General features: G+C 41.0%; 3 protein-coding genes and 2 long non-coding RNA genes across 5 annotated transcripts in view; 2 read left to right on the top strand and 3 right to left on the bottom strand.

The window, feature by feature from the left end:
* Window positions 1-4,375: 4,375 nt before the first annotated feature.
* Window positions 4,376-25,973, bottom strand: LOC104947431 (uncharacterized). The gene is made up of 3 exons (XR_798563.1): window positions 25,885-25,973; window positions 18,948-18,952; window positions 4,376-4,387 (listed from the first exon to the last, which is right to left on the bottom strand). It is a non-coding gene; the product is annotated as an uncharacterized lncRNA (long non-coding RNA).
* On the bottom strand, window positions 4,399-15,088 carry lmnb2 (lamin B2). Its single transcript, XM_010773428.1, has 13 exons — window positions 14,858-15,088; window positions 11,768-11,904; window positions 11,512-11,668; window positions 10,879-11,004; window positions 10,429-10,527; window positions 9,769-9,840; window positions 9,555-9,680; window positions 9,250-9,470; window positions 8,929-9,160; window positions 8,705-8,812; window positions 6,500-6,619; window positions 6,320-6,406; window positions 4,399-6,209 (listed from the first exon to the last, which is right to left on the bottom strand). The coding sequence occupies exons 1-13, from the start codon at window positions 15,068-15,070 to the stop codon at window positions 6,174-6,176; spliced, it is 1,734 nt and encodes a 577-aa protein (XP_010771730.1). The 5' UTR covers window positions 15,071-15,088; the 3' UTR covers window positions 4,399-6,173.
* On the top strand, window positions 15,668-26,011 carry LOC104947432 (uncharacterized). The gene is made up of 3 exons (XR_798564.1): window positions 15,668-15,681; window positions 21,775-21,780; window positions 25,885-26,011. It is a non-coding gene; the product is annotated as an uncharacterized lncRNA (long non-coding RNA).
* Window positions 19,170-21,529, bottom strand: rpl36 (ribosomal protein L36). Its single transcript, XM_010773429.1, has 3 exons — window positions 21,425-21,529; window positions 20,818-20,912; window positions 19,170-19,333 (listed from the first exon to the last, which is right to left on the bottom strand). The coding sequence occupies exons 2-3, from the start codon at window positions 20,908-20,910 to the stop codon at window positions 19,190-19,192; spliced, it is 237 nt and encodes a 78-aa protein (XP_010771731.1). The 5' UTR covers window positions 20,911-20,912; window positions 21,425-21,529; the 3' UTR covers window positions 19,170-19,189.
* Window positions 26,012-27,287: 1,276 nt separating the features above from the next.
* pde6d (phosphodiesterase 6D, cGMP-specific, rod, delta) overlaps window positions 27,288-27,974 on the top strand; it is an 818,526-nt gene continuing 817,839 nt past the window's right edge. The window contains exon 1 of the mRNA XM_010773452.1: window positions 27,288-27,560. Coding sequence (XP_010771754.1) covers window positions 27,511-27,560 — 50 coding nt within the window. The 5' untranslated portion in view covers window positions 27,288-27,510. The remainder of the gene's footprint in view (window positions 27,561-27,974) is intronic.

Below are 27,974 nucleotides of genomic sequence, written 5' to 3'. Positions count from 1 at the left end.
GGACAATGTTCCGTTTGGTATGTAGGGAAAAGCCTGGACCCCCGTTACGGGCCCCCTGCCTCGTGCTGTCGTTCCTCCAGCTGGACAGGAATTGGCTTATAGCACGGTCAAAACACATGCTGCTGCCATTTCATCTTGCCACGTAGGTTTTGGGATCAGCGAGAGTGATAACTTTGGATGGCTTCTTTCCTCCTCCTCACACATCAGAGGAAGAAGCCACATCTCATTTTCTCTGTCCCGTGCGCACGCTGTCATGCTATATTGCACGCACGGCTGCTTTACGCAGCTCGTCTGTTTGTGCATTACAGAGAGCGCTCAATAGGGCAGCCTCTGTCTGCACAACGCATGTCACACTGGCTGTGTGAGGCTGTGTCACAGGCGTATGTCCCCTCTGGGGTGGATCCCCCGGAGAACATCAAAGCGCACAGCACCAGAGGATTTTCCTCCTCTACGGCGTTGCACGGAGGAATGACAGTGAAGGACATTTGCACTGCTGCATCTTGGTCTTCCCCCTGTCAGAGTGAGTAATGTCAGGGACTCAACTGCGTGCCCTCTCTCCTGCTTGTCGGCACTTAGAGAGCTGCCCTTTCCCCCCTCTTTGATCGTTTTAACAAGTGGGACTTTGGTTTCTACTTTTCATAACGACAGGTAGCCTATTTAGCCTACCTTCTTTCCCGTATGGAGAATATTCATTTTTTAATGCTATATTCCCTGGGAATGTGATGCTCCATTACGCATGGCGAAATGGACATGGGTTATTAACTGAGTAGGTGTGTTTTGTGCTTCTAGTAACGGACGGAACCAGTGGGGCGTAGACTACATCCTGCTTCGCCCTTAACCCAATAGCGATAGAGGGCGAAGCCTTATACGATATATAGAACTGGGGTTACGTACTGTAACCCTGTTTCTATGAGTTTAGGCGCAGCCCTCTAAGGTTCGGGCCCCACTGGCTCCGCGAATAGCTGAAGAAAAGCTGTTNAAGTTAGTCCTCTCTGCACCTACATACCTCTATGCTACATCATTTTAGACACAGCGCAATTTCCTTCATGCAGTTTGAGGTGAATATATCATACAACTCACGTAATGTAACCCAGTTTCTATGAGTATAGGCGCAGCCCTCTAAGGGTCGGGCCCCACTGGCTCCGCGAATAGCTGAAGAAAAGCTGTTGTGTGGGAGTAGATGGTAGGGCCTACTTCCTATTTATACGGAAGTGAGCCCGGAGGTGGGGCCCACGTCATAGGTGGGCGTGGATTAAGTCTGTCAGTGCTGCACACGTGCAGTGGGGATTACCCAATAGCGATAGCCTTAGAGGGCTGCGCCTATACTCATAGAAACTGGGTTACAGTACGTAACCCCAGATTTAAGTGTTGATTCAACAAAGTAACTAAAGGTATTAAATAAATGTAGTGGAGTAAACACTATTTACCTCTGAATTTTAGTGGAGTAGAATCACAAAGAAGCATAACATGGAAATACTCAAGCAAAGTACTAAATCTCTAAATTGTACTTAAGTACAGAACTTGAGAACATGTACTTCTCACCACTGCCAACAGATTACAACTCCTGTTGTCACTGCCCTTCATGCATTTATCTACTCTTCTCATCGGAATCAAAATAACACTTCCATGGATCCCACATTAAACATCCACGTATTCGATAGCAGTGGCACAGAGTGGCCCAGTTGATCAAAGAAAGGTGAATCGCACACAGTATGGAGCTAGACGGATGTGTGGGGCTTTTACTTTTGAGTATTGTGGTGACTCTAATTAACCATAATTCACTTTTGGGTCACAGTTCCTACACGGACCTTGTTTAGTGTAACACCGGAGATATAGGTTGCCAAGCTAGAGCTAGCAACGCACTCTAACTTGACTCTCATCACTGAGTACATGTCTGATATCACTATTGCTTGATGGAAAATAAAGAGTGGAAATCCATCTTAAATACTCCGCCTCCGACTCCTTCTTACCGGCACTACACTGGTGACCCTGACGTGATACTCAGGAGTAGAGGGGGTCGGTGTGTTGTTCCTCCCCGCCGCACGGACTTTGTTTATCTGTGAATTCTGTTGGGGCTTGTGTGGTGACTCTAATTAACCATAATTCACTTTTGGGTCACAGTTCCTACACGGACCTTGTTTAGTGTAACACCGGAGATATAGGTTGCCAAGCTAGCAACGCACTCTAACTTGACTCTCATCACTGAGTGAGTACATGTCTGATATCACTATTGCTTGATGGAAAATAAAGAGTGGAAATCCATCTTAAATACTCCGCCTCCGACTCCTTCTTCCCGGCACTACAGTATGCTTCTTTATAAAACTATCCTTCTATACTACTTTTTCAGATAAATTGGTCTACCTTTCAAAGACTTTTGACTGGACTACAGATTTTCAGGAAGAGCTTTAATATGAGGCAGATAAACATTTAAGGAGCTCACTCATATCTCCGTGTGTAGCCTACACATCTTCTGCATACAAATAGTTTTCCTTTTAATCATTAATTACATTTAGTCACAAGGTAGGACCTGAAAGACATTTGAGTGGGAAAATGCTTCTCTTTTAAATAAACAGGTAAAAAGCGCTGGGACGGTATAATCTAGGTCAGCTAATCAATCGTTTGCAAATTAGATAATATTTTGGCTTTATATAATCCATTAACCATGTTAACCATATTTTTTCAAATAAACACATTAGACACACTCAAGACGTTTACACACTGGAAGCAAGCATAACGTAAACGACGCTTTAAACTGTGTAGACTTCTTTGAGATCCTTAGGTTATAGAAAGGTCTGTAGTGTGTATTTCTTAATGACAGTTGGAGGCAGCGGATGAAAAGGTCTGCAGTCAGCTGACAGTCATCTCCCAGGGCTGACCCAGGACCAGCTACTGACCTGCGGAGTCGACCTGCGGCAGGAAGGAGAGGTGCTCCTTGTGTTCCTCAGACAGAACCAACAGCATCCTGGAGCAGCAGCCAGAGTTTAACAGTCAGTAAAAAAAAATGGGAAACCCAAAAGCACTCCGATTTAGCTTAGCCATGTAGCTCTCCTTCTTCTTCTGTGGTGTCTGACTGCAGCTGTATCACTGCCGCCTGCTGGTCTTAATCCTCCTTCCTGTTTCTGCTGAGTCCGTCCCTGGGACTGTGTTCAGATATCAAGTGTTCAATATTATTATAATAATAGACATTATTACAAATGTAAAACATATTTTTAAAATATACTACTTTGAAATAAATGTATTCATAAATGTTATATTGTGTATTTCTTTTACATTTTTTTCAAATTGTCCTTTTTTCCACAGTGGGTTTTTATTGCATACTGTGTTGTGATAACAGGTGACTATCTGAACTGAATCCTGAATACCACACACAAAGTCACCTGGATATAACTCCTGTTCTACAGCTAAAGATCTGAACAAGACAGTAGGATACTTTAACAATTAATTTTTTTACAAAATATTTAAACAAGACGAATGGATGGGCTAAAATGGGGTTGCGTGAGCTCCAAATAAAAGAGAGTATAGGCCTTATTTATATATACAGTCTATCTATGGTATACTATAGGCCTTTACTTTTATATGTTCACTCTTCCAACTTTTCATTACAGCTCTGCCACATTTTACTCTAATGTTTTCCATGAGTTAAGGTGTGCACGATGGATAGTTATACTGCACATGGAGTGAATATATGGCGTTGGTATCATGTAGGATATCTCCAGATTAACAACACTGCTTTTATTCATCTTCCATTTCCTGCACTCAACTAAAAAAACGATACATTTTCAACCTAGGCGCCCTATCATGCTCATTATTCAAGTTTCCTAACTGTATTTTGTTCTTCTTATGGGACATGTTTCCATGCTTTATTGTTCAAAAAGCTCTTTATGTATCTCTGCCTGTGCTGCAGAACCTCTTTTCACCCTCTGTCTGAAACCAGAGCCCAGTCTGCTCTGATTGGTTAGCTGGCCGGCTCTCTTCTGACCCCTTAGACTATCATATTGTTCAATGTGTTGGGGGGCTAGCTAAAAGAACCTTGTGTTACATAGTGATGTCATTATGTTACAGAAGTAATCAAAAGAGTCATTTCAGGCAGTGTGGGAGAGAAACTCCCTTTGGAGGAAACTATGGGATTCTAGCCTTTGCAGACCATTTACATGCACAAAAACGCACTACGGAGTAATATAAACAAATATAAGCGCTTTTATTTTCTTATCTTCAAATCACTCAGCTTTCCTTTTAGATATGTTGTCTAAGCGAGAACTTCTTGCTGTTAGCATATTATGAGCAATATTTGGCAGTTCAGTCACTTGTTTATTAATAACCACTCGTAATATCAAGTCTGTATATGTAAAACATTTATTGTGTACAAAAAGTAGTTCAACAAGTTCATCTTAAATGAAAACTCACATTTGGCATGCCCCCGCCCCCACCCTCCCCACATTAACAATACAAGGTTAAATGATGTCCTCATTTGAAATATCACATCACTCACATATTGACCAGTCATGTGACAGTCCCTCCAGGAACAGGTTTTCTATAAAAAGCTCCTGAAGGCATCACTTGTGCCTATTTTTAAACAATGTTATTTTCCTGAATTTGGATTAGTTAAGTTCTAACTACGAACTGTGATCATGCCTACTAATATGCAACAATAACTATCAAAATACATCTTATCTTGAGATTGAAGCTTCATTATGCAACTTATCAAAATTGCAATGATTGGTCAAAATAGCACTTTCTTAGGAAAAGCTTGGTAATTAAATTAAGTTATGGTTTGAATAAGCTTAAATTAAAGGATTTCCTGGAGGGACGTCATATTTCAGAGAACAATCAATTCGGTCAGTTAGTCTAACACGGCCAAGCACAACACTGCAGAGTAGTGTTCATAATAGTTTCAGCGCAATCCTGAAAAATGTTTAAAGGTAATAAACCCAAGCCTAACCTTAATCATCCCTAAAAAGTACATGAAATATCTTGTGTAAACAAATTGGTTACATAGAAAAGCCCTCTATAGAAAAAAATAATAACTAGCAATGAAAAGCACACACAAAAAGAGTTTCCCAAGATGGCACGGGAGGTGTGAGAGCAAGTCTTTTACACAAACAAGAGAATAGAGGCGAACTGGCCTCATACACTGGAAGAATTGCTCTCATCCTTCACCGTGTGTACAATGATTTCTTTAAGCACATTCATTCAATAAGACCTGCAGTCATGGTGCTGTCTGAGCCAACATGATCGCAACAGTGTATTACTAAATATGAACACATGACCGCGAGCTATGTCATTGAGAAGCTGCATAGAGCCTTCTCTACTGATAACACAAGAGCTGCTTCGGCCTGTTTAACTTGAAAGCTAAAGGAGCAGATCCGAGTGGGCACCAAGGTTTTTATACAATAAATGTTTGTAAAGATCATGCTACTAACTGGCAGGGCACATTTAGACTGGGCTACCCACTGAGCCAACATGACCCAGCACATTGAACTGGGGCTGTGGGTCAGGAGGAAGCTGCTGTAGGAGAGCGTTACACTTTTCCTTCGGACATGAGACTCATGTCAAACACTTGGGACACATTTTGGTTTAGGGATTTCATTTAAATTGATCCATAATTTCAACTGTCATTCTATGTAGACAATGTGTTCCCCATGAAAGGGAACTTCTTCAATCTCTGAGTCGTGTTTTATATGCTATTCAAATAATTAATCTTTTGATATTGACCGAATATGGAAGACTTAAATAAAAATGTCAGGAAATCTATCTGTAACAGTACAAATAACTCAAAACTGTTCAGCATGATCCCATTAAAAATTGATCGTCTATTCAAAGTTATAAATGCATCAATCTGTCGGGCATTACGGCCCAGGTCCTTTCTCTTGAGTTGATTTCACTAACATATTTTGAATGAAGGACATGTAGAGACATGTAGAGAATGATGGGATTAATCAGTCTGACTCAACATTGGGATCGTCAGATGTTGGCATTGATAGCAATATTTAAGAAAATGTCTCATTAAAACAGGTCCAGAGAAACAGATGGCAGTAAAAAGAGCCAATTAGTCCAAGAATTCTTATATTTTTCTTGAAGAATAAAAAAACACATATTGATGAGGCGTAATTGATAGGGTGGTTTGGAGTGGCTCTAGGGAATAAAGGAAGTGAAAGCCAACAGGGAGGAAGGCCTCACATGATAGCACACTCTCTTTGCGACGCCTTGCCCTGCGGGGAGAAAAAAAAGGTTCAGATCATATTTCAAATTTGATGAGTTAAAAAAAAAACATGTACTTTAAAAACAAACAGGGTTCATAAACAGTGTTGAGTGGCCTCACCCCCTGTTCCTCCTCCTCCTCCTCCTCCTCTTCCTCTCCGTTCTCTACCTCCATCTCAGCCTTGGTAACGCTACGTGTGGCCACCTCCTGCAGGACAGACAGTAAGCAGACAAACATGAGACTCAGCGATGGATAACACATGTGGAGCGCATGCACACACAGAGGTATGGATATGTTTACCTCGCCATCGCCGTTAACCAGAGTGGTGGTGATGTCATTTCCTGTGCCCCAGGAAGTCTGACTCTTCCACAGCAGGTCAGTTGGTGGACTGTGGGCCACGCCGGCATCAGCAGACCACACCTGGGAAATATTACAGAAGAACACATCATGATCACCACACTTTCACTTTGAATCATATCATCCATACTTTAAGCATCTTTTACCAGGGACATAAACCTAGACAGGTGTTCTATGTCTCTTGTCTAAAGGCCCAGACACACCAAACTGACACCAAAGAACACGTCCCGATGGACCCGATTGTTGTGTCGCCTCACGTCTCCTGCGGATTGGCCAAAGAGTGGCACTGGAACACACCGCAAAGACTTCAGCCGACGGCCATGTAGCACGTACGCACTGCGCATGCGTGAGTGGCAATAACTCAATAACTCTCCTTACTAGCAAGCGGCGGTAGTGTGTATTCTTAATTCAAAAGAGGCAACAACCGGAAGACAGACTGCGTGATATATACAAACAACAAATAGCGTGCGTTCCATGTTCACTCTTGTCCATCACAGACTGTTTCACATAACGACTTATAATCGAAAACATGTTTAGTGCGGTACTGGAAAATGAAAAATAATAGCCGTCTGTGTGTGCCTTCTTCACTTCCGTTTTGCTTCTCATGCACTGATTCGCTAAGCTGAACAGCCAATCAGAGTGATTTCTTTTGCCGACAGCGGAAGGTATCGGCATGGCCGAAAAGGTGCGACGGTGCGGGACACACCAATCTGAGTAGGGCGACAGGACGCTCATCCGGGCTTTAACTCTATTAATCTACAGCTTGATTGTCCTATGCTGTACAAATTGTAAAGACTGCTGAAGCAAATGTTTCAATACCATCATATTAGGTCACACAATAAAAATGAGATTAATATATTGTACATAAAACGTTACCATGTAGCAGTGTCATTCTAAGGAGAGCTGGAATGTGAGCATGAGCAAACAAGTTGTTTCTAATTTTGTTTCTTATACACAACTAATGGTAAAGCTTGCGTATATTGCACTTCACTTAAAATGTTGATTGTTAGATATTATTGCAGATTGTTTATGCATTATAAGCCAAGCAGTGGGTGCTTTCAATGGCGTTATCGTTGTTACAGACTTGTTTGCAGCCACAGATTTGTTACTTCTTTCTGCAACACTGACTACGCAGTTCATTTGTGTTGAAGGGAGTCGTCTAAATATGTCGTTTTAGTGCGAGTTATGTTGAATGACTGCATGATTAATTTGTTTATGACACAGTCAGCTGTAGCTGAACACTCTACACATGACAGAAACAAAGAATGAACTCAGTTTTAACCTACACACAGCACTCACTAGACCCTCCAGAAAAACGCGGGCAAAAATCCTTGATTATGCGATTAAACATGCGGGGTTTTTATGTGATTTTATGCGGTGAAATTGCGGGACGTTGCGAAATATGCGGAAAGTTGCGAAATATGCTAAATATGCGGGGGAAAAGAATAACAATTTTTTTAAATATTGGGCTGTCTTATTTATTCTCTCTCACACACAACCTGCCACTAACGTTAAACCCCTTTACTATTCAATTAAACACATTCAATGTTTATTTATTGTAAAAGCAATTGGGCTATTTTAATCTCACACCACCACACACACACACACACACACACACACACTTCTCCGCCTCATTCTGTTTTCATTTACTCGTTCGTTATCTGAGCAGCTTCAATCTTGTAGGCTACTCACTTCGTTTCTTGTAGCCCTCGAAAGGGTTTTGGAGGTTGATGCCTCGGTGAACGTGAGTTCAATGGCTTTCTTGTCCGCAGCAGCAGAAAGCATTTTCGAATGTTTGAATGAATCAAAGTGGGTCGTCACCTTCGATTTTCTCTTATGCTCCACAGTTGCACGGGGTGCAGAATAGTTTCCCCCCACTTTTTGCCCGGTCTTTAGTAGAAATGTTCGTTGGTAAATGAGCTCTATACAGTTTTGTTTACATTCTGTGATGCGCGAGCTGATGACGTCACGTCAAGACGAGTTAACTTTTTTTTCTTCTCAATTTTGTGTGGAAAAATGCGGGGATTATGCGGCCTTTTGATAAATATGCGGCCTTTTAAAAATCTGCGCCATTTTGCTGATTATGCGGTAAATTCTGCGATCGCAGAATCGCGTTTTTCTGGAGGGTCATCATTCTCCTCTACTCACCGTGACTGACTGTCCAGCCTTGAGGACAAACTTTGGGGAGAACTTGTAGATGACCTCGTCTCCTTCATCCACCTGTCTCTTCAACCTCCAGCTGCCCAATGGCTGGTCCTGCAATACAAAACACAGCACAAAGCTTAACAAACTCTAACCTTTAACAGCCAACCTTTTATCCTAACCTTCATATGAATTGACTGCGTCTTTTTGTTGCTGGTGTGTATGCCCACCTGTTCAGAATCATTGGTGAGAGTGACTGCGTTCCCGTCCATGTCAGTGGGGGAAATGGTAACTGCTCCACTGGCTGTGGCTTCTTCTGACACCAGCAGCTGGCCCTCTATTCCCGCCTCAGACACATCGGCAGCCTCGATCTCTAGCCTCTTCCTTTTGGTGCGGGAGGAGGAAGATCCTGTGACCCTGGAAACGGTGACTCGGGACGATGGGCTGGGGGACAGCTTCAGTCTGAAAGCAGCAGAGCAGTCAGTCAGCAGTGCTTATGCCTTTGAATCTGGTATCATGTCTTAATAACAAAGTATGTTATGTGTGTGTACCTGTGCTCCTCTCCCTCCAGCAGTTTCCTGTATGCATTGATCTCCATATCCAGGGCGAGCTTGACGTCCAGCAGCTCCTGGTACTCGTTGAGCTGAGTGTTCATCCTCTCCCTCAGCTCGCTCATCTCCTGCTCCTTCCCTTCGATTGTGCGCCGATGCTTGTCTCGCTCTGAGGACAGAATCTCCTCCAGCTCTCTGATGCGTTCCTCTGAGGCGGCTGCCTACAATTTCAAAAAGCAGAACCATCAATTTGTGAAGTCACTCAGCAATAAAATGTATGATGTGTGATGATCATAAAGCAATACCTGTTTCTGCAGGGCACTGAGCTGATATCCCAGACTCTCTATTCTCATCCGGGACTCCTGCACCTCCTCTCTGGCTGTTCCCATCGCCTTGTCATTGATCTCAGAGGACATCTTGGCATTATCCAGCTAAAGGCACAACAAAAAAGGCAGTGTGAGGCGCCAGTCAAAACTCAGACACACAAAGATCAAAAGGGAGAATGATTTGTCCTCTCACCTTGGCCTGGAAGGTGTGCTCCAGTTCGCCTTTATAAAGGGAGACCTGCTCATCGTGCTGCCTCCTCAGGTCCTGATGGATCATACACACATTATGACTGGTTCATAGTACACAGCATGGATTCAACAACAGAAGCGTGTTGTCTATTTCGCACTCTAGAGAAGACTATGTTGTGTGTCGGAAGCTTGTGATGCCTCTATTTTAACAATTCTGGGAACAACAAAGGAACATCTGACCAAAGGCCTAAATAAAAATTGAGATCTGTTGATTGACTAGAATTTGAAAAAATTTCATAAAAAATGTAGGACATCAGAGAGAATGTTGTCTTCAAGACTCAAGCTCAGACTGTTAGGTAACATGCAAGAGCAAAAAGATCCACCTAGTTGCAGTGCTGATCCTTCAGCACACGGAATGTTCCATAACGTGTGAAAGCATTCCCTTGACAGATTTGACATTCCACCATTTATTTTTGCATTGCACGGAGGGAAATTCATTGCCTTCACTGCTTTGCATCTGCAATGTGATTGGCGCTTTTTGGTGTATGCCGATCAATAGTAAAGTGGGTTTTTATATATTCAAGTCAACCCCATAGTTGTATTCTTTTTTGAATGATGCTTCTATATATGTTTCCTAGACATGACAGCGGTTACTCTGACTTACCTGTAGAGCTTGTGCCAGTTTGAACTCATAGTCCTGTTTGACTCCAGAGTCCACCTCCACGGTCCTGTGCTCCTTCCGGCGCCGCGACCCACGCACCTCCTGAACACAGGCAGCGACATTTCGTCATTAAATATCTGCACATGTGACTCTATTAGGAATTCCATCCTCTTCTAAACACAATGATCAACCTTCAGTGTATATATAAACAAAATGGTATTTTGGTTTTCAATAGATATAGTTAGTTTTAATAGACACAGGAATTTAGTTTTTGTTGCTATTTGACCAGTGTTTTTCTAGTTTGCATGGACTCTTACTGTCGTGAGATGAACTGAAAAGAGAATGAATCATTCATTTCCATTGGAGTAATGGGTAAAACACATATATACATACACACGCTATATAAGGTATCATAACATGATTTGTGGATATTTCTCCCCAAACAGCCCTTACCTCTTCGAACATGCTCTTCCTGAACTCCAGATCTTCACTCAGCGACTGACAGCGGTTCTCCAAGTCCACGCGCATCAGAGTCTCGGCCTCCAGCTGGCGCTTAGCAACAGCATGGCTGTCCTCTGCCTATAAGACATATTAGCATATAGAAATTCAACAAAGGGTTTAAGAAAGTGAGTCATCATGATCAGGCTGTTGGAGGAAACCTGGAAACATTGGAAGATGTCTGCTCCTCTCAGTAGGTAAGACGTGTGGTGTCAGTTACTGATACGGAATCTGCTTTGTTATTTGACTTATTCACTTAAAAACAACCTTTTTCTGGAGATATTTCACTTGATTTCAGCTAGAGTAAATGATGTCATCACGTGGTGACTCACTCTGCTCTCAGTCTTCATAAACAGTTTACATTAACATGTGTAGGTGCCTTCACTGATTAGGAAGCAAGCAGCACTTTCTCAACCTTTCTACACAATGTCTGTCCTTTCACACTATTGACTCCACTTACTTCCAGTTGGGTTGGATCAAATGTTTAACATTTTAGGAGAGTATTGAAGCACCATCTTTCATACAAAACACACTCGGCTTATCTTCAGACTATTTAACCCTTTCTTGTTTGCCCTTCGCTGCACACACCTTAGCCAGCAGGCTCTTAACATCAGCCAGCTCAGAGTTCAGAGCATTGTTCTGGCTCATAGCGGTAGCGAGAGATGCTTCACTCTTATTCAGCTGGCCTTCCAGACCATTGGCTCTGGACACGGCTGCAGCAAGATCGCCTTCCTTCTTCTTGTTGCTGAAACACACGGACAGAGAAAGGAAGGTTAGTTATATCTTCCAAAAACCCACAGACCTCGAGTACAAATTCATCTTATCTAAAAATGCATCCTCTCACCTGCGTGTGGCTTCTTCCAGGTCAGCCTGAGCCTTGCCCAGGTCTATCTGCAGCCGGGCTCTTTCTCTAGCGGTTTCATCCAGAACCCGCCGAGCATCGGCTAACTCTGCCTCGTACAGACCCTTGAGGCCGCTCACCTAAACAGATGAACACAAACTTGTTAAAAATGGCAGGGCTGGGATACTCTAATCTGTAGTATTATTGCTTTCCAGTGAGTCCTGGGTACAAACATTAGAACAAGACAAACACAAAGCAAACATCTAGCACATTCTGATAAACAGATCTTCTGATGTCTGGTTTTAGTTTACAGTTGAAAGCCTAGAATAGCCGTTTCAGGCTAATTTTATAAAGTGGCGTAATAACACTGCAGGCCTTTACAGCTGCAGGGTGTTTCTGCCACTGACCTTATGTGATCTTAAGTGTTTCATGGGGAAGCAAACTTCAAGTAGTTTTCGGAGCAGTGGGTGGGGCAATGTGACGGACACATTTAAATACCACTGTCATCAGAGGAACTCTCATTCCATCCACTAATCTGTCATTACCAGCCACAGGTTTGTCAGTCCGGTGTTTCCCACACTTACACTTTACTTCTGCCTAAGAACATTTGGCAAACCATTTTAGGTTTAAAAAAAAAAACTGTTCTAGAGAGCATTTTGATGATGAATTAACTAGGGGACAAACTCCTGTTGCTCTCCTCATCCTTAACCTGTTGATCAACTGACAGTCGCACACAGTTGAGGGAAACAGAGAGTCACTCTGCTGTTACGTTAAAACCACAGAGCATCGTTTTTTGTGGCAATCCTAACATTATCCGACAATTAAAAAAAATATATTATTTCAAATAGATTTAACACTGGAAAAAGGTATACATGTGTCCACTGGGAGACATTAGGTAATATTGCCACTTTGGTAGCTGTTCTTGCAAATCTAGCTCACCCCTAATGTTCATTTATTTGATTTGGTTGATTGAGGAGGAGAGTGAAGTTGTAACTGCAGAATTTGGCTGCGATCACATGATCACCAGACATTTGCTTACGGTAGTTAATTTATTTTGAAAATGTTAGGTCTGTTTGAAATAAAAGACAAGCAAGTTAAGTATTTTGGTATACTGTTAAATTAAAATATAAGTTTACCAAAAACCAAACACAAAAGCCACCATTACAAAGAAGACAGTTGAAAGAGGTTAACATTTTTAAATTTTAAATGCAACTGATAAAATGTCCTTATTGCAAGACTATTGCAGACTTTCAAGTTGAAATTATGATGACAATTCAAAAAAAATTGCACAGCCCCTAGGCGCGTATTATGAAATGTAAACACGCCTACAAATTATGAGATTTATAGAACCTTCCGCAATTTCTTTTTGTAAAGTGAAATCAATGTGTGCTTGTTGGAACATCAGTTCTAAAATTATTTTATGCAATTTAGGAATTTTACCACCGTTGATAAATATAAAACATTACCAATCCCCCCCCCTCCCCCCTGCATTATAGTTTAAAGGCCACCCAAACTATGCTTTTCTTTTATTTCAAATTAATCAACAGAAGGAATTTTTGGCAAATTATCAAATTTCTACAACAGAAAACCTACAAGAAAAGCACACTTCTCAAAATGTATAACTAAACTGAATAACTCAAATCCTCTTTTAAACTTTTGACAGTCTGATAAACCCTGTTTTTATGCAATCTAGCAGTATGTTAACTACCCCACTTCAGTAATAGTACCATTAGATCAGATGTATGCCATTGTCAGCCTATGAAGCTTAATAATGCCATAGGTAAAGTTATATCGCAAATAATTCATCTCCATTCCCACATCCGCTTTCATAACAGTTTTGATGAAGATTTAATAAACCTTATAAACTATTCATTAATGAAACCTCTTCTGCAGAGAAACCAATTTGATGCCTGACTTCCTAATAACTACCAAACGGTATTCAATCTGCTATTTTAGCAACATTTCAAAGAAGATTGTCTGAATGTAGGCAAAGGATTTATGACCTACAACAGTATCTATGAATCATAGCACCGAGACAGCAATGTTGTTAAGGAAATCCATTATCATGCTTTAGGAACTGAAACTAAACATTACAATTTTCAGTTTTCCAACTACATTTGAGTAAAAATAAGATAATTAAAAAATGATTTTTACAAGCTTCAGCTGTTTGCTGGTACACATTCTTGTTATGTTGTTGGGGCAGATTAAGGTAAAGGTGGAAAGACTGGATTCCTCAGCTGTTCTGACTTATTATATGTACCTACAACTTCTATCCAACTTTATTTATTTTTCATCACCACAAAACAACAACCAGAAAAGCAAGCAGAACTACCAACAACAAGAATAATAATAATAAACAACCAACAAAAACAAGTATCTATTTACCTTAGAAAAACAAAGTAAATAGTTTGGCTTTACTGTACATACTCCCTCGGTAGCAAGGGAGTAGATGTCGTTGATCCACACTGCAACACTTTAAGAAGTAAATATGACATCTGTTGACTGAGGATTGCTAGGCCTCTTCAAGGGTGGATCCCTACCCTCTTTACACATCCATTATCAAAAACATCTCTGATCTTCACCAGTACTGATGATATTACAGAGGAAACTGGGGACAAACTGCAATCACGGTTTGGCTGCTGATCATTTGAATGCTGTATATTATTCGCGTATAGTAAGTACGTTTGCCACCAAGTGACGGTAATGTAAAAACAAGGTATGGCTGATGTCATATTTATAGAATGGCGCGAAGAACCACCCACCCGCTCAATCTTCCCGGTCCCGTTACGTTTCATGCAGATTAGGAATACGGCAACACGTGTGTTATTAACACTAAAAAAGTTAGTGTTGCGGCCTTCCCATAGGGATTTAGTATATTTTCCTGGGAACAGGATATTGGAGTCACTTGACATTTTTTTTTTATGGACAGTTTGCAGCTTTAACTATAAATAACGTTACTTTATATCAATTTTGGTGGCCATGTTAGACTCCCTGGAGTGAAGCAGTCTGCTGCTGAGAGGCTGCCTTTGGGGGATGATGGAGTGAAGAGTAGCCTGGTGTTTGTGAATGGGAGAACAGTTTAGTTGGACTCACCTCGCGAGTAGTCACCTCCTCTTTCTCAGACACTTTGAACATCAGCCGGTCGTTCTCCAGCTCCAGAGAGCGCACCCGGTCGATATACACGGCCAGCCGGTCGTTGAGGTGCTGCAGGTCTTGTTTTTCCTGTAAGCGGGAGATCCTTGTCGGGGAGAGAGGAGTGGAGGCCGCCGGGCGGCCGGCTTCACGGCTCGGGGTAGCGGTCGCCATGACGGTTCTTTTAAAAGCCTGAGTTTTCTTTTCCACTCCGGGAACAATAAAAAACAAAAGTATCTGCTCTCGTCGTTAAACAGGGACGCAAAAGTAGTTTGTCTTCTTATTCAAAGAGGGGAGGTCAACCAATGAGTGGTGCGCTCATGCACTTCTCAGTGTAACCTAACCTGCTGGCTGGAACACTGGTATGAGTCCAAGATGGCCGACACCGCTCAAGACCGCGCCAAAAGCAAGGGACGCTTCCTGCCTCGCAATGGCTGATGGGAGAAGGCATGCGCGCTCACAACATTGCTCACACGCACACATTCTCGCTTCAGTTTGGATTCCCCGCGAGGGCAAATGTTGTTATTAAAAAATGTACGATACATTTTGAACATTGTGCACTAATGGCATATGGAGATATGCAGCTCAGTGTGGAGATAATAACCACACAACCTGAAATTGACAGAAAAATGGCCTGTATCAGGAGAATAACAACATTTTACCATTTAATTTATTTGAATGAAGAGCCATTTCTAAATTCTATAGATATTTATTTAAACATGCATATATTTTTATATGTGTATTATATATACACTCAGGCAAAACCAGTCGTGTAAAGTTACTAAGTAGATTTATTATATTACTGTACTTGAGTACAATTTTGAGGTTCTTCTACTTTACTTTAGCATTTAAATATTTTGCTACTTTTTACTTCTACTCCACTACAATTTAAAGTTAAATGGTGTAGGCTACTTTTACTCCACCACATTTATTTAATACCTTCAGTTACTTAACAGATCTGGATTAATGATGTGAAATATAATTATTATAATTAATAAAAGTCTTACATCAGACTTTAGTTCCACCTGGAGTAAATTCAAAAGCTACCCTGCAGTATACAAAGTCATTCAAACTCGCTGCACCTTTACCAGCTTTGAGAACACTTTACTGTATCAATTATAATCAAAACATATAATTTATATTATACTAGAATATACATAACTACTTTTTCTTTTGGTAGTTCAAGTATATTTTGATGCTAATACTTTTGTACTTTTACTTACTTTACTTTTACTTAGTAACATATTGTTTGCAGGACTTTTACTTGTAACAGATTATTACTACACTCTGGTACTTCTACTTTTACTGAAGTAAAAGATCCGAGTACTTCTTCCACCTCTTGGCAAAACTCACCAAGAAAAGATAATATCTGTTATGCATGTTGAGCTTAGGAAAGACAGCACACTTCAAGTAGTATTAAGATTGTAGAACTTCATATGTGATACAGGCATAATATCAGTCAGTTTCAGTAAAACCATTGAAAGCATTGGAGATGATCACACTTTATTGAGTAAGTACAAATATTTTCATTACTAATGAAGTACAATTTGGAAAGGAAAGGGTCAACCGATTCTTATGTCTATTTTTTATTAATATTTTTGAGGTTGAGCAAAACATGGTATAACAACGTTTCACTGATGACAACCTCTTTCGGGCAGGGGTTGTAATTTAGAGAATGTAAAAAGCCAAATGCAAGCTGCAGAAAAAAAAAAAGAAGGAAGACTGGCTAAACAAATAAAAAATGTAAATTGAAAAAATGTTTCAAGTAATATGCTAAACAGCAATAAGTAGTAACCCTTAAATTATAAGGACAAGTTCTCAAACATGTTAAGGTGGTTAGCCTCTTTGGAGTTCTATTTTAACAAAGGTAACATGGTGTTGTATTAACAAAGTTAGAAACTAGTGCAAAAACATTAATAATTGACTTTAATGTCTGTCAAATGGAGAAAAACCGAGCAAGCAGGACATCTATGTTAAATTCAATTGTGACGTCCGTCCTTATGGATGCATTGCTTCTATGTCAGAGAGAAACCCACCATAACATACTCAATGTGATTCAGGCTCAGGCCATCAATATTTGTAGTGGAGCATTTAAAACATCATTGTCTCCAATGTCTGTTAAATTGGGGGACATGTTCCTCATACCATCTGGTTTGTGAGGAAGTCTCTGCACAGGTGTGAAGTATTTTTCCATGTTGACCCTGGGAGAATCGCCCTGACTTGCCCCATGTTGACTTGGACTGCTGGAAGAGATAAAAATAACATGTAAAACAACTGTTAAGCAGTATCACGGAGAAGTCATAAGTGCAGTGAGGCTTTATAAAGAACCTGGTGACACATTGGCAGTTTGCAGAACATGCAAAAATGTTGGTCAGAATGTAAGATGGTGACTTCTTCATGGTCATGCTGCACAAAACTGCACATCCTTGTTGTTTCTAAGCTGCTACTTTAGGGTGTCGTTAACTACTGTGGCAGGTCCTACAGCTCGGTTGGTACCCAAGGCAGGAGAAAGCAAAGAAGGGGGAGAAGGGAAGACAAATAAGCCAAGATCTTAAAGGTCCCATGTCATGGCCATTTCTACTGATCATAATTCCATTGTTGAGTTCTACTAGAATAGATTTATACTGTTCAATGTTCCAAGCTCACATTGGTTTCTCATACAGCATCTCTGTATAGTAGTATGTGTATTCACTCTCTGTCCTAAACGGCTTGTTGGAGCTCCTGCCCCCCCTCCCTATGAACCCACTGTGCTCTGATTGGCCAGCTCGCTGCACTCTGTTCTTACGAGATCACCACCGTTACAGCAGAGCATCATTGACAGGGCCGGCCCTAGACTTATGGGGGCCCTAAGCGAGCTTTGGCTTGGGGGCCCCTCCCGCGCGTTCTCACGACACACAACAGGGAACCAACTTTTGTCTTATGATGTTAGCATAAGCACACATATTGTATAAATAACCATGTAAACACCGTGGGCCTAACCTCCTCTAGGGGGGTCTGGGGGCATGCTCCCCCGGGAAGATCTTTCTTTTTTTTTTTTTTTTTTTTTTTTTTTAATATATATAAAAACAACATTGAAGTTAAAAGCATCAATCTGGTGCGCTTTGAGAGCAAAATGAAGAGAACAGACAGATTTTTCTTTATTGATATTTTACAAATCACTTAAACTGTATTCTTGTTTTGTCATATAGTATTTCATAACTGTTTTTCATTTATTCTCTCTGGCTGTCCATCTCATAATGTTCACATAGAAACTAGCTGTCAATAGGAATACCATTCAGAATAATTATAATTTCTTGCAAAAATCAGTGTTGTTATGGCAACGTCAGTGGCCAAACAGCAACATTTACTGCCACCATTTCAGCTGACTTTTTCTCAGAAATACTGTCACATAACATCCATATATTTCAGTGCTAGGTTGATGCTTAGCTAAGCTAACTATGAAACACTTTAACTGACAGGATCAACTGTGTACTGTAAGGTAGCTTCTGGCTTCATGTTGAACACTAAGTCAACATTTTCCAGAGAGCTTTCTTTGAAATCACCAGGTAACGCTAAAAAGCATTACATTTATATCGTATGACAAAGTGTTTATTTAATATATCTGGCTAGCTATAGCTACTTTGCTAACGGTTTAGCTTACCCCCGCGATTCAAAGTAACGTCAACGTAGCTGTAATTTATGCTTTGTTTACATGTTCACATAACTTGGAAGTTTACTGACATTTATGCCCCTTTCACACCAACGCGTTTTCAGCTCCGGCTCGGAGCTGGAGCCAGAAAAGTACCGTTTTTTCCTGTTCACACTGCAGCGGCGCCGCCTCTTAGCTCAGGAATCCGGTTCACTTCCAGCTCCAAAAAATTGTCGGTCTAGAGGCAAGAGCTTCGGAGCTAGTACCTCATTCACACCAACGGTGTTTCAGGGCCGGTTCGGAGCTGGAGCTTGAAAAGCACCGGGTTTTCCTCTTCACACAGCAGCGGAGCAGCCTTTTAGCCCCGGAANCATTATAGACGCATTTTGTAGTCATATTGCATTAGAAACGAGTTGGCGACACTAAGACTGCGATATAATGTTTATGTAGCAATACATATGACATATATGTTTTAAATGTCTCCTGTACCGATAAAAAAGAGCGATAACGTTGGAGCTTAACGGGGTGTAGAACACATGTGATGACGTCACCAACGAATCGACGACTGAATTAGTTGCCAACTAATTTGGTAATCGATTTTAATCGATTAAGTCGATTAGTTGTTGCACCCCTACTGTGCAGCAGCACTCTAGACTTGACAAACACTAACTTACCCTCTTCTTAATGAACTTGAGGGCTCGCTTGTCCTTGGACACCTTGAGCAACTCCATGGCTCTCCTCTCATATGGAGCAAAGCCACACACCTCACGGATCATGTCCCGGACAAACTTGCTATGTTTGGTTAGACGCTGCAGAGGAAAGACAAAGCTTTAAAACCACAGATCCTTTCAAATTATACAGGAAACGTTGCAATGGACATCATTGTTTATACAGATATTCCATATTCTGCAGCAAATCAAAGTGAGTAAATCATGCTTTACAAAAATTTGATTTATAAGCTTTGAGAAGTTTACTTTTGACCATGTTATCAGACATTGTAGGGAAAAAAGGACTATGCCCTGAGCTACATCTCTGAAACTCTTCTGTTCTTCAGCAGCCTGGCATTGTTTCCGCCATGTATGGACAGATTGTCCCAGGCTTTACAAGAGGTGGCTATAGTTTTAGGAAAGTTACATTTAGGGCTTATTGGATCAATCTGGAACAGCATGTAGTAGCATTTTTTATTTTTGAAATAATTATTTAAGACTCATAATACAAAAATACATTTGATCAGAGCTTGTTTGAAATGAATAATGTTACATACCCTGAACTTCAAACATCTGTGTGTATTGTCCACGGTATTCAATGTAATATAATGAAAAGCGCTTTGAGGACTTGGAAAAGTGCTAAAATAAAGACCGTGAATTATTTTTATTATTATTAACTGTGCTTTAAAAAAAAAAAAAAAAAAACTACATTTATATGACTATACATCCTTATACCATCTTCATAGCATCAGAAATGGCAGCTGTAGTAAATATGTTGCACATTTCACCCCACTTGTTGTAAAGACTGTTGCTCTTTACATTAAGTAATTAGTCAATATGTGTTATAGTCATGATAACTTTTGCAACACTGGACTTTTACTGTTCAAATATGTTATTGCGCTTTGCCCGTTTCCAAATGTCACTGTTCTGCCCAGTTTTAAGCCCTGTAGCTTTATCGGGCATACGGCCATCAACAAATGTTATGTCACTGTTCAAATTTACATTTTAAAAGGCTCAGTTATTTTCTATTACGAATGGCCATGTTATATTTAAGCATTCATGATTCAAACAGGGAAAAGTTGCATTTAACTCTTGCAGTGGGATATGCACATAGGATGGAAATCAGACTGCTACTAGTGATTATTTAAAATATACATTAAAATGTCAGTTATGTACTTGTTATATTAGGCTAATAAAAAATGTCCCACAGCCAAGATTTATCGATTTAAAATGACTTGTTTTTGTCCTAAAAATCAAATCATCATGAAGCTGAAGCCTGATAATGCTTCTCATAGTGCCAACATGTCTTAGGTGAGCAAAAAAGTAATTGATGGCAAATAATCCATTAATTTCGGATGGGACAGGGTGGAAGAAGTATCACATTTTAAATAGACTGGCTTGGTTTGCTGTCAGAATATTCAGCATCTAATCAGGACATGGATCAGCTTAAAGTAACTTGTGAAATGACATGTTGTCTTGTTACAAACTGATCTCAGACAAGCACATTAAGCATCACACTCCTAGTGAGGTCTGGAGTGCTTTAGTAGTAGCAGTGATGTATTAAATGTGAAACATCAGAAACTCACCCCACGCCGGCGGCTGTGTTTGGGGGCAGTCACATTTTTGGTGACTGGGTGGCCCTTGTTAAGGCCAACAGCCATAGGGTAGCGGATAGCCATTTCTGCAGGAGATAAGAACATTTAAAAATCAGTCACAATTGATACAACTTTTTCAAGACCGATTTAAGCAGCAACCACATGTTCAACAGTCAACAGAAGCACTTCCGCTAGTGCACAGATATAACGGTTTATGTTTTCAGAGTTAGCATGCACTGCTAACGTTAGCGTAACAGAACCGGGTGGACATACAGGTGAATTTAAATTACACTTAACTTGAGAAAATGTTTCTAAAACGCGTCTCAGTAGACAATCTACCGTGTAGCTCCTATACGTGTTAGCAATGAAGTATAGAGATTGATTTATGCACAGAATGAACACAGCTATGGGGCTTATGAGTCACTGACAGGGATTCATTTTTTCCTATCTTTCACTTCTTCTTGTGACACAAATAATGCCTACAGATGTTAGATAAGTTCTATATGTGTCTATAGTTTCACTGTGTACGGTGGAAAACGACGGATGGTAAAGATTATACGTGGATTTTGGCAGATAGTTGTCAACATTTAAATCTTACCTGCTGTCTATGATGGCGGTCAGACCGGAAGGACTGTGGAACGACAGAGGCGGGGTAATGACAGGTTTGACCCGGAAGAGACATCTGCGACAACAGAGCACTGCCCCTATTGGGCTGGATGAGTTACTGCTGTTTAATCAGTCTTTTGCTTTATTTATTTTTCGTAGTAGCATTTAAATAAAATACATGGTATTAATGCTGTGATATTATATTATCATCCAGTAAGGTTCATGTATCAGAAAATAAAACACATCTGTTTTTTATATGCATAAGTGAGCCGTTGTTTCCGATTTATCATATTGCAGGTTGTGATCCAGTTCAACACTACAAGGTCCATTCTTGTTTTGTAGAAAAGAATAAGAGATGCTCCAATATTTTGTATTTCATTTAATATCAGTATTACAAAATAAGGACAGGTCAGTGGAAATTATTTCAATGTTATGAGAACTCATCACTATTACACTATAACTAAATATTTTTGGGAAAGCTATACGTATTATATGTAGGTTAATTAAAGTCTCCTACTGAACTACCTCGGAAAAAACGTCAGTAGTTCGAGACAATGCATTAGTTTCCTTAAAATGTCCTTTTGTTTCACTTAACACTAATTACATTCCTTGGGGGGGAAACTAGTTATCAGTATTTGTTCAGTCATGAACACCTTACTGGGTTATAGCTTTTTCCATCACTAAATTGCTTCCCATTTTGTTTTAAGCAAAAAAAAATCTCAGTACACCGTCGACGTGATAAGTATGTTTAATTAATTGTGTTAATATGCCTAGATTGACTACTCTCAAAGTCATGTATTATATTATTGAGTCAATAATAATACATTAACCGTGCTTTACCCTAACCCATACTTGCCAACCTTTAGACCTCAGAAATCGGGAGCATTTCAAAATGCAAAATTGGGGGGGGGGAGCTAGTGGATCGCCGGAGCTGTGGAACTGGGCCTAGAGGCCCAGATACACCGGCCCGAAATCGGCAGTAAATGGGAGTCGGGCCGAACATGAGCGTGGGCACGCCCTATTCGGAGTGGTGTGCGCCGCACCGTCGGGTCTTTTCTGCCGACCTGACGCCTTTTCTTGGCGATTCAACATGTTGAATCGCTGTCGGGAACACCACCGGAAGTCGGACAAAGGGATAACACTGATTGGCTGTTCAGCTAGCGAATCAGTGCATGAGAGGCGTTAACGGAAGTGAGGGAGGTAAACAAATGATTTAAAATGGAAGATGGAACACACACGGACGGCTATTTCACCTCATCGGTTTATAGAGCTCCTGTTCGTTCATGTTTTCAATGGACGAGAGTGAAAATGGAAAGAAAAACGCTATTTGTTGTTTGTTTATATCACGGAGTCTGTTCTTCTCTGTCTTCCGGTTGTTCCGGTTGTTGCCTCTTTTGAATGATGAATACACACTACCGCCGCCTGCTGGTAAGGAGAGTTATTGCCACTCACGCATGCGCAGTTCATACGTGCTCGGCTCGGATTTGCGGTGTGTTCCAGTGCGCGAAGTCGGCAAATACGCAGGAGAGTCCGGTGACGCAACAGTCGGTGTCGGCGTCGGCGACTTCTCAGGTGACTGGCCGGTGTATCTGGGCCTTTAAACCTCATCATGACACTAGAGAGGACGGCAGGATTGTAATTCCCGTGTTCAGTGAATGCAACAGAGGCAAGACACCAGACCAACCAGAGAGTTGAATGGAAATAAACATCTGTCTTATTGGCTGACAGGTACCTATCCTGTGAGCTGTGACAATGTTTAAAATAAACTGTCAGTCGGACTCAGAGTTTTTGAAGATGACATAAGAACATTTTTTCTTAAAAAAGACGACAATTCTCAAGTGGTGGCTCACACAACAACCCCAGAACCACCACTTGAGCCAGGTAAACAAGGTATGTAATCTGTGCTAAAGCTTTTCTGGTTCAGCTCCGGTTTCCCTTTTCTGCTCCCGCTCTGTTCACACCGCCCAGAGCCCGACTGGTGCAGCCGTTGCTGCGTCATATGTCCGACTCTTGTCCACCATTACCTTGTCATACAAGTCCAAATCGATAAGTGTCTTCGTAGGTAACCCGAACAATTGTACCTTTAGTTTCGTCACAGATCCCACATAACTGGTAATGTCAACGTGTCAGAATTAATTAACTGTATATGTCTGCAAGCTGTCCCGTCCTTCCGCTTTATAAAACACCAAGGGTTAATTGTTAGTCTTTTATGTGTAACGTAAGAGTATATACTGTCGTTATTACGCCCTTAACCCTCCGTACTCAATAGTATCGCTGATAATCAATCATCATGTCTAGTATCTGTAGTCACCTATTATGAAATCTCGTCCCGAAAAAGTCTAACGACATCAAAGTGATTTGTGGCGAGATTTCAGTTCTAAATTGTCGATTGCCTGCTCTCAGAATTGCCCTCCTATCTTTGTTGTCACCATTGTCTTCTGTTCTCCACTTTCTTACGTCTATTTATGGGTTTAAGTTTATTGAACGTATAATCGTCGCCAAAATTACCACACCAAACCGCCGGAAATAGTCAAACTCTGGGCGCTGACTTCCCTGTCCTACCGAAGGTCTTTTGCCTCAATTATGGTTTTGTTGTGACCTTGCCGTGGGAAACAACGTTCGAGACCTACGTCCGTTCATATGTCGAACCTCTTCAGCAATAATGAATAAATAAGAGCTGAAGCATAACTAATTTTCGTTGTGCTAGTAGCTGGGCTGCGTCAGGGCGGCAACGTATGGACGGTTGGGATGACTAAACCCGCCGTTCAGATTTGTATACGGAAGGCCGTCTTGTCGAACTGTACAAAGAGTCCTGGGTGCTTAGGCCGTGCTGTGTCTGAGGGCTGCGTCACTGTTGTGAAGGGATTGGCTAAAAGTTAGAAGTTTGATATTGTTATTTTATTGTGAGGTATCTGTGACCTTGAGCTGAAAACGCACCTGTGGGGCAAACGTCGCACTAGCGTAATATGTTTGTCATAGAGACACAAGACTTTCTCTGTGGTGTTGCAACGTCTGCCCCCATTCTGACGCCCTTTGCCGTCGCAAAGGGTGCTTCAGTAAACTCAGGACGTCCTAAAGGGGCAATTATAGTCACAGAAGCTTTTGTGTACAACCGCTGACTTTCTGTAGGTCACAAACGCAGAAAAGACCTTCGTACGGGATGTCACAGGTTGACCTTTCCCTGGGTGTTTGTTGTATTTTATATCTACCGTTAAAACTCTAAACCCCTATAAATGAGAGGGTAAGAAAGTGAAAAGACTGTAAAAAGTTTGTGGTGTGTACAGCAATTACAGCCAAATCACTTGATGTCGTTTACGACTTTCGTGACATGTAAATAAGTATTAGTGTGAAATAGTCATATTTTTACGTCCTTTAATGAAAAACTTACGTCATAAAAGACTAAATACCGCGTTGTGTTTCTATAAAGCGAGAGGACGTTTGGAAACTGAGATTATACATGTAATTTACTTTGTTCTATACTTGGGACCGAAAATAAGTTACAAGTGGTGTTCTCAAGATGTAGGACTGTGTAGGAAGTAGATGTGACAGAGTTGACTTTCTCCTTTGTGTAATTTTTATGTTATTTTACACCTCTGAAACCCTTATAAATAGAGGGTAAGAAAATGAAAAGCCCGTAAAATTGTCTTTGGTCTGTAAAGCAACTACAGTCGACAAACTTTGATGGTGAAAAAGACTTTTTACGTATTTTACTACGTTATATTTATGTACCAAATATGTACATGTAATGAGCCCAAGGGTAAAGATAGACTAATTGGATTAAACCCGCAGGGTAAACGGTGCGCGTTGATCGGAGAAACGCTAAACCTTTCCAACCGTACATACGGCAACAAAACAACAACAACAAACAACAACAACAACAACAACATGCAACGACCTCGCGGCAACCCTCGTTAGTCGCTACATTTNTTAGTGTTTGTCAAGTCTAGAGTGCTGCTGCACAGCCACAGCAGCATGTTCAGTAGATTTTACAGCTGCATGTACAAGTTGCTCTGTCACCAATGTAATGAACATGCTGCTGTGGCTGTGCAGCAGCACTCTAGACTTGACAAACACTAACTTACCCTCTTCTTAATGAACTTGAGGGCTCGCTTGTCCTTGNCTGCTGTGGCTGTGCAGTAGGGCTGCAACAAACGACTAATTTGATAATCGATTAATCTATCGATTAATGAAACGATTAATCGATTATTCGGATCGTTAACTTAACGATCCGAATAATCGATTAATCGTTTCATTAATCGATAGATTAATCGATTATCAAATTAGTCGTTTGTTGCAGCCCTACTGCACAGCCACAGCAGCATGTTCATTACATTGGTGACAGAGCAACTTGTACATGCAGCTGTAAAATCTACTGCAGAGCTTGTATTGGTCTGTAGCATGTGCTGATAGTAGGCTAGAGGGTGTTGAGTCTAATGTTTCTCTCTCCTCCACAGATTGGCACTCACATCCGTGCCAAGAGAAAGAGGGAGGAGCTGAGCAACGTTCTGGCTGCCATGAGGAAAGCTGCTGCCAAGAAGGACTAATCTGTCACTTAATAAACGTTTTCTAAACTCTGAAAGCCAGACTGGTGTCGTTTGTCTTCTGCTTTGCGCCTTTTCTATGATGTTTTGATTTTTTTAAAACACTGTTTGTGAAAACTGATGCCTCGTTACTGTTCAATAATGCATAAAATATAATGTTGCATTGACCAGTGTAATAAAACCTCCCTGGAGGTCTGCTCCTCACTATCAAGAGGTGGTGTAGGTCTGGATGATGCACTTTGCAGGCTGTTGTTGGCCCCTTCATGGTCAGTGCTCAGGCCCCTCTGACTCCATGATGAAACATCTGCAGCCACAATCCACCCTGTCTGATTCCCAGACACTTCAGTGTTTATGGGTGCCATCAGGGAGATGTCATTAGCATCACAGCAACTCCTTTTGCAACATCAACAAGGACACAACTAAGAAAAGGAAATAGACATTCAACTTAACAACTACAATCATAATACTGAAATTACTTTCAGATACTTGTATTTTTGATTTCCTGTCTTTATGGTGTTACTGGGAGTTGCATGTTAGCCGATATGTAGAAATGCAATGGAGAGGACTTATTACTTTTTGAGCCAGAGCCCCCCTAAATAAATGCTCACTTTTGGTTATACTTTTATTTAATATACAATATCCCAAGCCGTCTACAAGTGGTAGTAACAATGTGGAAATGATAACTTAAAGTGATCAGCTGGTTTCAGCCCGACTGACCTATCGTTCTCCATGTCTTGTGAAAAGACATATTTTTAATTTCTTTTTATTCAGGACCTTCGTACAGGCATTTGAAAGTTATTCATGGGTACACTTTTTTTTTAAACAATTATATGTATCTATAAAAAAGTAATCCTACGTACTCGTGGATGGATAATGGAGAGTATTTAACAAGTATATGTCGAACAGTTGTGCCGCTGATCCCCTACAGCTTGGCTATATGATCATAACAACAAACCCTTTTATTTACAGTTTACAATTTGTATTGGTAGCAGCTAGTTTAAATACTAGTATAATAAAAGCAGTAACACATTTTGGAATCTGATATTCATCAATACTATTTGATGCATGCTACCCTTTATATATATATATATATATATATATATAGTCTATGATGCTACCTCATTACCTTACTACCTGTGTTATCTGAGGTGTAGCTTTTTTGCCTGCCCTTCACTGTGTGCGGCGGCGTTGCCCCTGGTGACGCGTCTCTATCTACTGGGTCCCGCCCAGGCTTTTTATTTTCGGCCTGTGATTGGCTGTTAGGCGCCCCCCCCCTGCCGTTTACTGGCTAGGCTAGCTGTCTGTCAGTTAGCTGGGTATATTTAGCTGATTGCATTATCGGATCAGATTTAACCTGCAGTCCAACAATATAGACTTAAGTAACGTTATACCTAGTTTACGTTGTTTTCATGCGAATAGTAACGGACAGAGCATTTAGCTAACTCACGTTAGTGGAGCTAACACCAGCAGCAGTTTTGTTATTTCATCACATCCTGGATTTATTTTCTGGAAGCAACGAAAACAGGCGACTTCAGAAATGTCTTCAGACGAAGACAGGGCCAAGGAGATTTTGAAGGGCTTCAAACTGTATCCTTTGAACTGTTGCTCTGCAAGGGTTGGACACGTAACCTTAGCGTTTGTATTTTTATTATTGTTTGTCCTAACATGACAACTTTACATTAGCACCGTGTGGGAGCATATGTGAGTCTGACTCTGGTGCTAGCTACAGTAAGGTAAGCTAGCTGCTGCGGCTAACCTGTCAGTGTGATACGGTCAGCTACCAGTGTTTGTCTTTATATGATGGGACAACATGGACATGTTCTTCTTGTTCCTCTCTGGAGGTCAGTGTGTGTCTGTCTGGTTGCTCAGTGCGCGGTGCTGCACCTGCACCCTCACACACCCTGTATACTGTGCACGCTATGATGTGTACTGCACTGAAGGGACAGTGACAGGACACAGGGGATAGCATGCATAATCTAGTCAGTAACCTAGCTAGCGTTT

This window comes from Notothenia coriiceps, unplaced genomic scaffold (assembly GCF_000735185.1).
Source record: "Notothenia coriiceps isolate Sejong01 unplaced genomic scaffold, NC01 NC01_scaffold00012568, whole genome shotgun sequence".
Lineage (NCBI taxonomy): Eukaryota > Metazoa > Chordata > Actinopteri > Perciformes > Nototheniidae > Notothenia > Notothenia coriiceps.
The sequence above is the reverse complement of the archived record's forward strand: the minus strand, read 5'-3'. Positions and strand labels throughout refer to the sequence as shown.